At 43.1% G+C, this 13110-nt stretch overlaps 1 protein-coding gene across 2 annotated transcripts in view; it reads left to right on the forward strand.

Annotated features, from left to right (window-relative positions):
- Positions 1 to 11330: 11330 nt before the first annotated feature.
- Positions 11331 to 13110, forward strand: part of rims4 (regulating synaptic membrane exocytosis 4) — a 341866-nt gene continuing 340086 nt past the window's right edge. For both annotated transcript variants that reach the window (XR_011602037.1, XM_070958316.1), the window contains exon 1: positions 11331 to 12700. Coding sequence is in view for 1 of the 2 variants with exons in the window: in XM_070958316.1 (XP_070814417.1) it covers positions 12604 to 12700 (97 nt within the window). In the remaining variant the exon portion in view is untranslated. The remainder of the gene's footprint in view (positions 12701 to 13110) is intronic.

The raw sequence follows: 13110 nt of genomic DNA on the forward strand, positions 1-13110 counted from the left end.
TTAAGACGGCCCTGCCTGACTTCCTGAGGGAACATGGATTCATAATTATGTCCAAGTTTCAGGCTACATGAGTGGAAGGAACACAAGGAAGTACAAATCCAAGTAAAGCAATTTATTCTTTTGTTATCTTTACATGAAATCAGAGCGTGTACTGCAGGTCTAATAAGCTGCTTATTGATTAATGTTATATTAACATATGACTGTAAAAAACATAAAAAGTCTATAATGATCATGAACGAGGCCATCAGTGGCCACAACTAAACTCTCAGTTTGACCAGTGTTGAGCCCAAATATCAACCAAAAACTTCAGGATCCCAGGATCAGTTTGAGACTCAATAGAGCAGTTGGCCAAAGAAACACAGGTGATGCCTCTTGCATCTAATAGACAAGCTCAGTTACTTCCTGACGTCCAGCTGTCTCCAGGGGACGTCCAGCCGGGGAGCCCGGTGGGCTGAGGGTGGGTCCACAGAGCAGAGGATGGAGCTGAAGAATGATGCGAGTCTACAGAAGAAGTGACAACAAGACGAATCAAAGAAGTGTTTGTGTAAATGTTTGTGTCTTTGCTTAAAGCTGTGAAACAATTCAGTTTTATTTCAGTTTCCATAAAACACATGTTTCACATTTACATTCAGGTTTCTGTGTTTTCACTCATTTCCCCTTTACTGACTATCATTTCCCTTCCCCCTAAACACATACTCACAGTCACACGGCCACAAAATCATTATTTACACGCTCTCTCTCTCTCTCTCTCTCTCTCTCTCTCTCTCTCTCTCTCTCTTTCTCTGTCAATACACACACACACACACACACACACACACACACACACACACACACACACACACGAAAGACTGGAAAGAAGAATTGAACCTGCATTCTCCAGAGACTTTCCCAACATGTGATTGGGATTCAGTCTGCAGCACAGACAGCAGACGCATTAACTAACATGTTCCAATACACATGCACGCACGCACGCACGCACGCACGCACACACGCACACACGCACGCACATGTGTTTGGAGGAGCGTTTGTAAAACACATCTGAGACGCTGAAGGTCGATTCTCTCCTTCCACAGTTTCTGGGTCAGAGAGCGGGAGGACGAATCAAAGACACGAGAGAACGTTCTGGTCTACATAAGCTCAGCAACCATCGGACAGCTGTCTTTCTCCAGGAAGCTCATTTATTAAACATGACCGGACAGTGATTGGAGCAGGACTCGACCTGCAGTCTCTGGAAGCAGTGACAGAGAAGACGATGTTGTCCAAGTTGGCGTGCACGCTGAGCAACACCTCCCACCTCCTCCATGAGATGCTGGTTGAGAAGATGAGTGACTTCAGCCGAAGACTTAAACCCCCAATGTGTCAGCAGCACAGGACATCATTGGTGGCCATCAGCTCAGGCTGGACCTCTGCAGCTCTGTCTTATCAAACCACAGTTTACACACTTATGCATGCACACGCTTAAAAATGCATAAACTTTTACTTTCCTGTTGGCGCTTGTGTTTGAGGAATATTTGTTGTTCTGTGTGTTTCGTTCATGTGCTGTTGCTGTGACATGAATTTCCCCCGAGGATGAATAAAATATCTAATTTCATGCTTGTATTCAAAGTACTTTAGTGTAAAATCTGATTAAAACTGAGACTAACACAAAGGCACCTCTAAATAAATCCACTGCTACACATTTGACTGTAAAATTCAATCACATTCAGAGCATTAGCATTAGCTTATGCTAGCTCCAGCTGATAAATTTCAGCCAGCAAAATTGGTGGTGGCCAACAACTTTTTGTCTCCCTGAAATCTGTCCGAGATCATTGTGTGAGGAAAAATACAGCCACTCTGTGAGACTGTAGTTCGGCACAGCTGCGCTTTGAGCTAAATGCTAATGTTAGCATGCTAAGAAAGGAGCAACTCATCCTCAGAGGAACATGAACATCACATATTATAAATACAATCTCAATATTTCAAGAAAAAAAAAAACACAAATGTCAGTCAGATGGTGGTGGTGGTGGAAGAAACATTCAGGGGATCACTGAAGTTTCTACAGTTTGAGAGACATGAACGTGTGAATGAATTTTCATGGCGGTCCATCCGATAGCTGTTGAGATATTTCATGCAGGACCAAAGTGATGGACAGAGTGGCTGCTAGCATCACGGAGGCTGAGCAAGCGATTGAGGTATCAATAGTTAAAACATCCCCTCGATCATCACCACCTAATAACGCATTTCTAAACCCTCCCAGCCCTTCGCCTCTTCATGGAATAAAACCGCTTCCCTCCACCCAGCTGATAAACAACTGATTTACACCCCCTCCACCCTCCTGCCTCTATCTCCTACTGCAACAGGAAACACATCACAGTGAGGAAGTGAGGCTGCTTCATGAGGACCTAAAGCAAATTACCCTCATCACTGTGATCAGAGATGAGAGGAAATAAGGATGGGCAGAGTGGCTGGAGAGGAGAGGGGTGAAAAATGGAGAGGAAGGGAGGAAGACAGGAGGCGAAGAGATAATGAAGGAGTAAAAACAGGAGGGGAGGAGGTTGGAGGTTTGAGGTAGAGAGGTGTGAAAGAGCGGCATGAGAGGGAACGCCTCATCCTCAAAGACAAATCAATGTCACCTCTGTATCTGCACGCCCACTGGGACGCACACGCGCACACACACGCAGCTGCACATATCACGTGCTGGTGCAAAGCCGCTCACCTCCCATGGTTCAACACTCCATCAGACACAGACACACACAGGCAAAAACACAATTTACAGTTTGTCGATAGCTCAGACACATTCTGTCTTCTTTCAGCTTATTTGCTCTCATTTCTGTGTGTGTGTGTGTGTGTGTGTGTGTGTGTGTGTGTGTGTGTGTGTGTGTGTGTGTGTGTGTGTGTGTGTGTTAATGATCATAACGGTGCACGTTTCCGCTTCCTGTGTGCATCTATGTATACATGAATGAATATCAATGTGGGTATTTTATCATGTGTGTCACAAACATCTTTTATGCTCCGTTTCATGTTTTCAGCCTGATTCTTTCACTACAAACTGCATTTAAGAGAAACTCTGCTGATTTTACACAAAGTCTGCGTACAGGCCTCACTGCATATGTGATGAACCGCCTCAGATGATGTCACTTGAGGCCATGTGTGGAGGAAGTAAGCGTGAGGTCACCAGACACCTGAAGCCGCCTCGTCTCTGCTTGAGGCTCGTGACTTGAGGCCACATTAGCTGCTACTAGCATAACACATCTGAATGTCCGACTGAACTGTCAGTTGAGTTGCATTGTGGGTAACCTAGGTACCAAACGTTGACAAGGAGCAAGGATGGAAAAGAGGACATTTCTGCTTCTCCTCCATCAGCTTTGACTTTCACGTCTGTCTTTGTGAGGACCAGTGAGAGGGATGACAGTTTCTGGTCCTAATTCATTTTTTAGGGTTTTAGGTCAGGATTAGATGCATGGACTATTCATACTAAAATATACGTGTGTGTACATGTACATGAAAATCCCTAAATATCAAGGTTTCATACAGTCTTTATGGTTTTATTTATACATACGTGAGACCGCAAAACCAAACAGTGTGAACATTAACTATCAAAGGTTTATCAGCTGAAGAAGATGAAGAAATAAGTGAGACTGATGACATTGTAGTTTAACCAGAATCCCTCCAAATCAAAGAAAAAAGACAGAACCACAGACGGATTTCTTACTTTAATTGGAAAAAAAAATACAATTTTAATATCAAAAACGATTTTTAGCTTTATAGAAAAACTAAAAATAAAGAGCACTGGGCTCTCTGATGTAACAGAGGAGAGGTTTGTGCTTCCACTTTGTGTGTGTGTAGATAGATTTGCCCTGACTGAGCTTACTATGACAGCTACACACACACACACACACTCACACACACAGAGCACAGGATACCTGGTGATCCATCATGACATGGTTATATAACACTTTTATCTGTCCCCGTGTCTGCACAGGAACACACAGAAAATCATGGCATCACAGAAAGATGAGCATAAATAAAGCTCTCTGTGTTTCTTTGTCTCACGCACATACGTTCTTATTATCACACACACACACACACACACACACACACACACACACACACACACACACACACACACACACACACACACACACACACACACACCGTGGTAGCTCAGCGGAGGTCTTTACCTCTGGCTGCTCAGCCTTCTGTCTCTTCCTGGATGGACCCCAGAGACACAGCAAGACTGACAGACTGACGTCAGTGTGTGTGTGTGTGTGTGTGTGTGTGTGTGTGTGTGTGTGTGTGTGTGTGTGTGTGTGTGTGTGTGTGTTAGACAGCCTAACTGACAAACACAAGGTTCCCAGCCAATACATGATCTGGAAAGCATATTAAAGTATGAAAGCTTTTTCTAAACATTTGTTGCATGGTATTTCAGGAAACTGGAGAAAACTGAAAGACGTGTGTGAAAATATTATGTCTGCAAAGGTTTAAGAGGCTTCATCAACTCACTTCTTCAATGTTGATCTGGTTTCAGGTGAACTCACATCCAAAAAAATTTGTCTGAAGAATCACATACATGTTTATATTTCAAAAATAGTCTTCTATAGATTTCAGTTCTGCACATTAAATGTTCCAACAGAACAAAGAAACTAAAGACTCGCTGGCTGCTGAAGGAACAATCCTGATGCAGACGCACAGTCACTTCTTGACTTCATCAGTGCTCAGCGGCTCAATCTGCAAAGGTCCATTAGTCGTGGACAAGCGGGTGATTAGTTGTGGCTGAGAGACAATGGACTAGAAATCCACTGGACTTCTGCCAAGCACAGAGGCCTCTGTTCTTCGTGGACTGCTTTTTCCTCGTTTTAATTGTGCACATTTTTCTTGAAGTCACGTTTTCACCACAAACATGTATCAATGTCTGTTGGAAAGTAATAATATTTCAATGAAAATACTACAAAGTTTGACTTTGCTCCATAATAATCTGCCAACTTGACAGAAGTTTTAAACATGCTTTGCATTTTGTACTCTTAAGTTTCTGTTTCAGTTAAATTAAAATGTCATAGAAACTAAAATAAAAATGTGAAATCAGAAAATCTGAAAATAAAATGAATTTCTGAAATATGTTAGAAAGTAAACCTAAAAATCCAAAACAAATTCTGAGCTAATGCAAATTAAAACTATGCCAAAAAAAAATTTCATGACGAAAACAATTGATAAGAAGTAATATTTGTGTTAGATTTGACTGCCTCCCTTTCCCCCTGAATGTACTGTCTGTCTCTCCCTGTCTGTTTGTGGGTGCGTCTTGCAGGTAACACCAGCAGGATTGGGTCCACCTGCCCCCATCACCAGAGCACACCTGAGACTCATCAGCCAACCAGCTCTGCACACAGCATTTGTCAAATCGTCTGTTGTGAACGTGGTAACAGTTGTCTCTAGTCTTGTTTTTGGACAGCTGGTTACCTGCCGTCCTGACTCTTTTTGTCTTCAGATTCAGAAAGCTTTATTGATCCCTGCAGGGGTAAACTGCTTTGTTGCCATAAAGATTGTTCAACACAGTCAGAAGGAAGGATGAAATGCTTAAAAACATGCTTAACAACAGAGAATAAAAACACAAAGTTCCAAAATTACCATGAAGATGACAATAGACAATTTGAGAACAAGAAGTCTGAAGTAATGACATTTTTCACCAACATATAAAAACTAAAAGATTGTAATGATGTAGCCGTGACTTGTGTTGCTATCTGAAGGAAGGAGTACGTTTCAGGATTAATGTCGACCGTCAGCCATATGAGTCTTCCTGAAGAAATGTCACCATGTTATCTGATGGTTTAGCTTCAGCAGCTGAGCTAAACTCAGTGCAGTGTTACCTGGAGAGAGCAGGGCGCTGTGCTAATGCTAATGCTAGAACATAGAGAGAGATGTTTGGTTCAGAAATGACAACCGTCCAGCTGAGTGTGTGTTTGCGTGAGTGTGTGTGAGAGAGAGAGAAATGTTCAAAAAGGAGATGAAGAAAATGAGAAAGAGAACACTTTAGACCTGCTCTTCTTATAAAAGTTTCAGTGTTAATACCCAGCCAGGCAGGATTATGATGGAATAACACACATTCAATTGCATAATCTCAGCGGACTACATGGCTGTGTGTGTGTGTGTGTGTGTGTGTGTGTGTGTGTGTGTGTGTGTGTGTGTGTGTGTGTGTGTGTGTGTGAGCTTAGAGCTGGAGTGATTTCAGAAATAACTGATTTGAACACTGACGATACCCCTCCATGTTATTTCCCATCTCTCCTCTTCTGTCTGACTCTCTATTTGCATCTTATTCCATCAGTTTTTCTCTTCCAGCACGTCGCTTTAAATACACGCCGTTGGGAAACGTCCTCATGTCTTCAGTCTGTTCCTTAATTATTCCTTTTCCATTCACTCTCTCTTCCTCTCCCGGTGGTCTTGTCATCTCGCATCAGTGTCAGCTGATCTTGACGTTGCTGCTGCAACTCGCAGTTGCCTTGGCAACACCCAGGTTTGGGCGGGCGGGCAGCCGAGCAGGCAGGCAGAACAGACGTGACCTTTATGCCCCGTCCTAATCACTCTGTCCAGGTCAAGGTTCAGTCGGGAGGACTTTCATTTCTCCATTTAAGTGGCTCATGGCGCACAGTATAAATTAACTTTCCTTGTGCTCTTTCAATTAAAACTGTCTGTGGGATGTGAGAAACCTGCCCTGTGTGTGGCAGGCAGAAATAAAGACCATCAAATCAGTGTGTGTGAGGTGCAACACATGACATGAGAGACGTGAGCTTGGCGAAACATGTAACTCTGCCACATTTAATCAATATACCTAACCATCCTCACATGGCTAACTTTTAACCTACGGTGTCTTAGCATTGACATATATGTGTGTGTTTTGCTGAGCTATTCCCTCGTTTGATTCGAGGAATGAACAACATTCATTGGCTGTGAATGTAAAATGTGTCACAACATGCAAGAAACAGCCAGTTTGGAAAAGAACATGAATCTTGAACATCCACTGAGAAACAACTGGAAACAGCTCATTTATCCTGAGGAACCATCGCAAGTGTTTCATGGCTGTTGTAAAACACGACTCTGTTCTTACAGGTGAGCTCAAGGAGAATTTCTCTGTCTGTAGTTGCTTCTTTGATGCACTGATGAAAGCCAAGTTGTTTCATAGTTTGTTTTACCTCCGGTCTTAAAGTGGACAGGAATGATTGAAACTGGGATACAGTGATCCATGATTTAAAATGTAGAAGTCGATTTACTGAATGAATTCAGTGAAATCTGCCCGGAGGACCCCTTAACGTACTTGAAGTAATACTATGACATTTTCATATAAATAAATGTCAGTTTTTGCTGCTCTCTAGCTCCTGTTAATAAAGCAGAACAATGTTTTGACCTACTGTTCTTGGACTCTGAGCTCTTGTTTCTTATTTTGTGCCAAAACCTGTTTATCTTAGAGGAGATGCTGCTCCTATTTCTGTTGTTGCCCTGATATAATTTCTGCAAATGTTTTCCTGTCAGTACAAATCAAAGAACAGTGCAAAAGTGAGAGTGACTGTTGAGCCAAAGGGGCTGAACACACCCTCAAACACCCAAACTTCGAACTTCATGTGCAGCAAAGATTTCAATAAAACTTAATTCAAATTTAGTAACTTATACAGGCTGGTGCTGATACCACCACATGTCTGATGATTTTTGGGGTCAAAAAAAAAAAAAAAAAAAATCTCAACATAATTTATACATTTGTGTTTTTTCAATTAATAGTTTTCTATTGTTAAGAGGAAGACAAAAAGTCCATGGGGAAATATCAGAAATACTCTTATCTCAGCAAGCTGGAGCAAGTCTGTGTTGCTGCTGGCAGGCTGAGCACCAGCAGGGGAAGAAGAGACACAATTTTTGCTGTAGCCTACAAGCCATGTACAGATAATGTGTTGTGTAAATGGACCAACGTGGCATCTGAAGGTACATTTACATGCTGTTTAATGTGTAATGAGCAGGTAATCAGCTACGTGGCCTGACAACTGCTTTTAGCAGTGGACTTTTCTCGTAGCTCGTTCAAAAAGTTAAGCTGCAAAACAAGATGTTTTTTTTCAGTTTCAAGTTAGAGTGCTGGAAAATGAATGTGGGTTATCGTAGTTGTGGCTCCTGCAGTGACGTTTTATGCAAATGCAGTTTGAAATGAAGCAAATCGAATGGATGGAATGTATGGAAAAAGTTAATCCAATCCATCTAAGTAGACAGAGAACTAACTGAATTAATGCAGAGATGAGGGCACCATCATTAAATACAAAATACAAATTTCCCCTTTTTGTTTCTGATTTTTCCTCAAAGGATAGAAACATGAATCAGTGTGATGGTAGGAACAGACAGGAAATCAGAGTCAAACATAAATAAGGGATTTTCAGGTAGACAAATAAATGCAAGTAAACAAAAACAGCTAAATAAAGACAGCTGATGATAGCAGCAGGAAGACAAATGGAAATGCATAAAAGAAGACAGTCTGGCAGAGGAGCAGATGGAGGCAAAAGGCAGGGAGGCATGGAGACAGGCAGTGACAGGAGAAAGGCGGAGACGGAGACTGAGGCAGGTTCTTGTAGTAAAAGGTCAATGCTCCTGTGATAAGGTGTGCTTGGACAGCATGCTCACAGCGAGCAGCCGAACGCTTGTCAACACGATAGCAGTGCACTTCACTGGCCACAGTGCACTCAGCAGAGTACACAAGGACAGAAGCATCGCAGTGTAAAGAGCCTTTTCTATAGCGTCGGCAGGTTGCTCACTGAAAGTAACACAAACATGAACGGGGACCCCAAATAAGACAAGCGTTGTATAAAAAAGCCAGCGAGTAAAACATTTTAGCATCCAACAGCAAAACAGATTACGTCTGCACGGGGTTGATAAGGTTGTTTATAGGCAATTACGGGATTCATTTGCTGCTGATATTTTTACAAACTCTTTTTTTATGGCCTGTTTTTGCTGAATGAACAAAAAGTGAACAACAGCTGAAGCTGACAGTGGAGTGAGGACAGTGGTTCATGTCGCAAGATGCTTCTGCAATGAAGTAATGTGCGTCATAGCCTAAAGCAAAGAAGAAATAAGAAGATGCATAAAAATCAGGCTTGGATTGTTATTGTGATGTTGAGGTAAATTAGCCATTTATTCACATAGAATATCTTCCCAGCCAGAACAAGTTACAAAAACAAAATATTGCAAGAGGACAAATTTGCAAGTCAAAACATTGTACTAATAAAAACATGGGAATTTGAAATTTCAGTGTGTGGACAGCTTCTTCTTCTAGCGCCACCTTGACGTACACATCTGTGGATTTTATTGCAAAATGTCTCAAAAATGATTGTCATTGTAAATCGTCCCATAAATTTTCATCAGTCACCATAATCAGGTCAGAATTTTTATATCATTATAATAAGATAACATATCTTATTATAGCAAGCATGTTAGCATGCTGAGGTTAGCATGCTAACCAGATCAGTGGCACTTATTGGTTTGACAATATTGCATGTTAACGTTAGCATTTAGCTCAAACCGCTGCTGTGTCTCAGTGCAGCTTCACAGAGCTGTTAGCATGGCTGTAGACTCTTACTCTCTTGTTAAACGTGTGGTAGCACAGTGATACGGCAGCTTTTCACTATACATTTGTGTACCTTTATGTCTCCAGCTGTGCAGTCTGTGTTTGTTCTGATTATGTTTGTGTGTGAGTGTGTGTATGTGTTGTGTGTGTGTCCCCTATGGCCAGCATCTATAGAGGCAGAGAGATGAATGGAGCCCCGTGAAGCACTGTTGATTACACAGCTCATCTCCTCCCTCCTTCCTGCTCCGCTTCATAGGAAACAAGACACACAAGAACAACAAGACGGAAACAGTCTGCAATATGGAGACGAAGAGGTGAGAAAGAGGGAGGAATAAGAGAGAGAAATACAAGATGATTATTCTACAGGAGGGATCGACCAAAGTTATTCACCAGTCAGCACTGAATGCTCCTCTGCTGCTGTGCTGGGGCTGTATTTACTCTACATACAGCTAATTCAAAGCAGTATATCACCTCCACAATAAAAGCTTTCCACTGGTAAATCATAGGCTTTTATTGTGAAGCAGCAATTTGAGATGCGGGCTTGTTAAATGTGATACAAGCCGCCGTTCAGATCACATGAATCTCCTGCTGTTTATGTTGTGAAAAGTTAAGACTAAATCTGTCCTGATTGATTGAGACCCCAAGTTTCACTAAGAGATTTCTGTTTCAGCTGTGACCATGTGGAGATACAGCGGATAGGAGACATAATAATACACAAAAAAAAAAAAAGAAAAGTTTTTCAAGTAAACTTCTCATGGAAAACAGTTGAAAACAGGTGAAAACAGTTTTATCCCACTGAATCCCTGCTAACATTCAGCCTGGTAAAGACACTTTGTCCTCCCGCTGTGACAGTGTGATGGACGTCAGAGTAGGCGTGGATTGACTGGACGGACATTTCTTCAGCATTAAGGCTGCCGTCTTGTGTCTGGTGTGAATTTGGGATTGAAGAGCTGCAGGTGACAGCCTCAGAGTGGTGGTACTCAAGTGCTGTACTTGGATTGTCCCAATTTTGAGGTACTTGCACTTCACTTTTATGCTCTTCTACTTCACAACCTCTTGAAAGTAAATATTGAGTTTTTTGCTCCACTATATTTATTTGACAGCTTCAGTCAATACATTTTGCTGATACTTCTTTACTTACTTTTACTTCTTTACTTTCTTTACTTAATTTTGAGTATATTACTTGGTGGTATTGCAACATGTATTTAAAAAAAAGTCTAAATACTCCTTGTACCACCTTCAACATATCATCAGGGCAAGTAATGGTTTTTTACCATTGATGGTTGGATGGAAAAGCACTCATGCCATGTCACAAAATGTAATTATGGTTGCAAACAGCATGACGTGGTGCTGGTCTGCCAACCCAAAATCCTATCATTGACCTGCACCTGCAGATCTCTCTCATAATCATTTGTGGTTGTCTCTCTTTGGATTCACCTTGACAAATCGTAACCGTGGTCAAACATTCTGCATGCCAAAAATCAAAGAGGACGGCGTCATTCTGCATTCGAACATCTCTCTGGATTGATTCACGTATTTGTGGTGATCTTTGCTTGGAAAAGGTTGTTGACCATCGAGAGACACGAGGAGATGGAGAGAGAGAGAGAGAGAGAGAGAGAGAGAGAGAGAGACATTGTTAACTTACCCTGTATTGCCTCCACTGTCCCCAAGTCACGCCCATATTCCCTCATCCGCATTCTGGTTGGTCGGGCTGCCAGCAACAGTCTGCTCTCCATCCCCTCTGCTCCCCCTCCTCTCTCGCTCTCTCACTCTCTCGCTCTTCATGCAGCTCGTCAGTGAATGACTCCAGTCAGACACAAGCTGTTAAACAACACAGCCTCTCTCTCTCTCTTTCTCTCTTTCTCTCACACCGTCTCTCGCTCTCTCTCCGTCCTTTCCCGTCTCAGGAGCAGACAGTCAGAGGAGCATCGGCAAGGCGACGGAGAGACCTGGGACCGACGGAGGAGAGAAGACAGCAAACCTCGCTCACAGCAACATAACATTAAGAACATTAGAGCAGAACATTAACTACGATACAGCTCAGATCACAGCAGAAGCAACAGATTGCCCCCAGTTGCAATTGTTGCTGCAACTGACGCTCTCCGAGCTGATCTGGGCTTGGAAACGAACCAGATTTGCAACAGCTCCTGACGATCAGCTGGCTCTCTGAAAGTCAGTTTGTCTGTGTGAAAGAGAGAAAAGCTTTTGCTCTGTCGAAGCACGAGGAAATGACAACGCCGGGCCACAGAAACCAAAAGCTTTGATTCAGTCGGCAAGCAACACGTTTCCAGCTGGGCGTCAACATCACCTCTACCGCCAGCGTCTCCTCCCATCTTCCTTCCTTCGTCGGGATCTGAGGAAGACCAGGCATCCGAGCCGTGAATGCACAAGCAGGAGGACGTTAGATTGACATGCAGAGCGCAGAGTTCAGGGAGTTTGTGAGACAAACTGAGTAAGATCAGGTTTTATCAGCGTGGAGAAGCAGGAAAGACTCAAGCAACAATAAGTCCGTCAGACCGTCACCTGGACCTCTGAGGACCAAAAGGGATGAACAGGACGATGTGCACCGGCTTCTGCCCGAGAAGTGAAGCAAAATCCAAAATCTAGAGCAGAAATGACAGGAAGGGAGAGTTTCAACTCTTATAGGCACCACCACAGACAGATGTCCACCTAAAAAACAGCATAAACAAAGATATCACTGATCAGAACACTTAACCTCATCAAAAGTGAGCGACCAGCAGAGAGATATATTACTTCACAAGGATGATTTTACAGCAGCGGAGCTTTCATTTTGTCTAACAAACAGCAACATCAAAATCTTTCTTTGACGTCAACTTCTGCTGCGAGTAAGTTTTTGCACCGATCTCGCTCGGTGTGAGCTCCTCGGGGTTCTTGCTGGACTCTTCTTTTCGGGGTGAGGTGGATCTGCCGTGGGGGGCAGCTGACAGCCATCCAAGACGCCGCGAGCCGTACTCCGCGTGAAGAATGCCCAGCCGCGCTTGGCCAAGCCGGCCGACCCGGGCCCGACGGCGGGCCTCTACATGGAAAGATCGCAGAGCCGCATCAGCCTGTCGGCGTCCTTCGAGGCCCTCGCCATCTACTTCCCCTGCATGAACTCCTTTGATGAAGACGATGGGGGTGAGTGGGAATGACACACACACAGACACACACACAGACACATGCAGCCACAATAAGACTGATTGAGTCATGCATAAAACATAGGACGTGAGGCACATGCTATCTGTCACCTGTCTGCTGGAAAACTGATGTTTCCATCCACGTCAGGCGGCGTGTTACTGTACGTAAATCTGCCGTGGCTCACAGAACAAGCGCTTTCAGTGCATCACCTCTCAACACAGTTTACTCATGTTTCCATCTTGGCTGCATTGTCATATTCTGCATATTTTGCACAGTTTATGTAAAAAAATGATGCCACCATTCAGTGTTGAATCACATTCACTTGGTCTTAAACGTAACAGATGACAGATGTGTTCAATGATAGGGAAATATTTTCTAACACTGGCAACACAGACATGACTGATAAAGGT

Source organism: Chaetodon trifascialis, chromosome 3 (assembly GCF_039877785.1).
Source record: "Chaetodon trifascialis isolate fChaTrf1 chromosome 3, fChaTrf1.hap1, whole genome shotgun sequence".
Lineage (NCBI taxonomy): Eukaryota > Metazoa > Chordata > Actinopteri > Chaetodontiformes > Chaetodontidae > Chaetodon > Chaetodon trifascialis.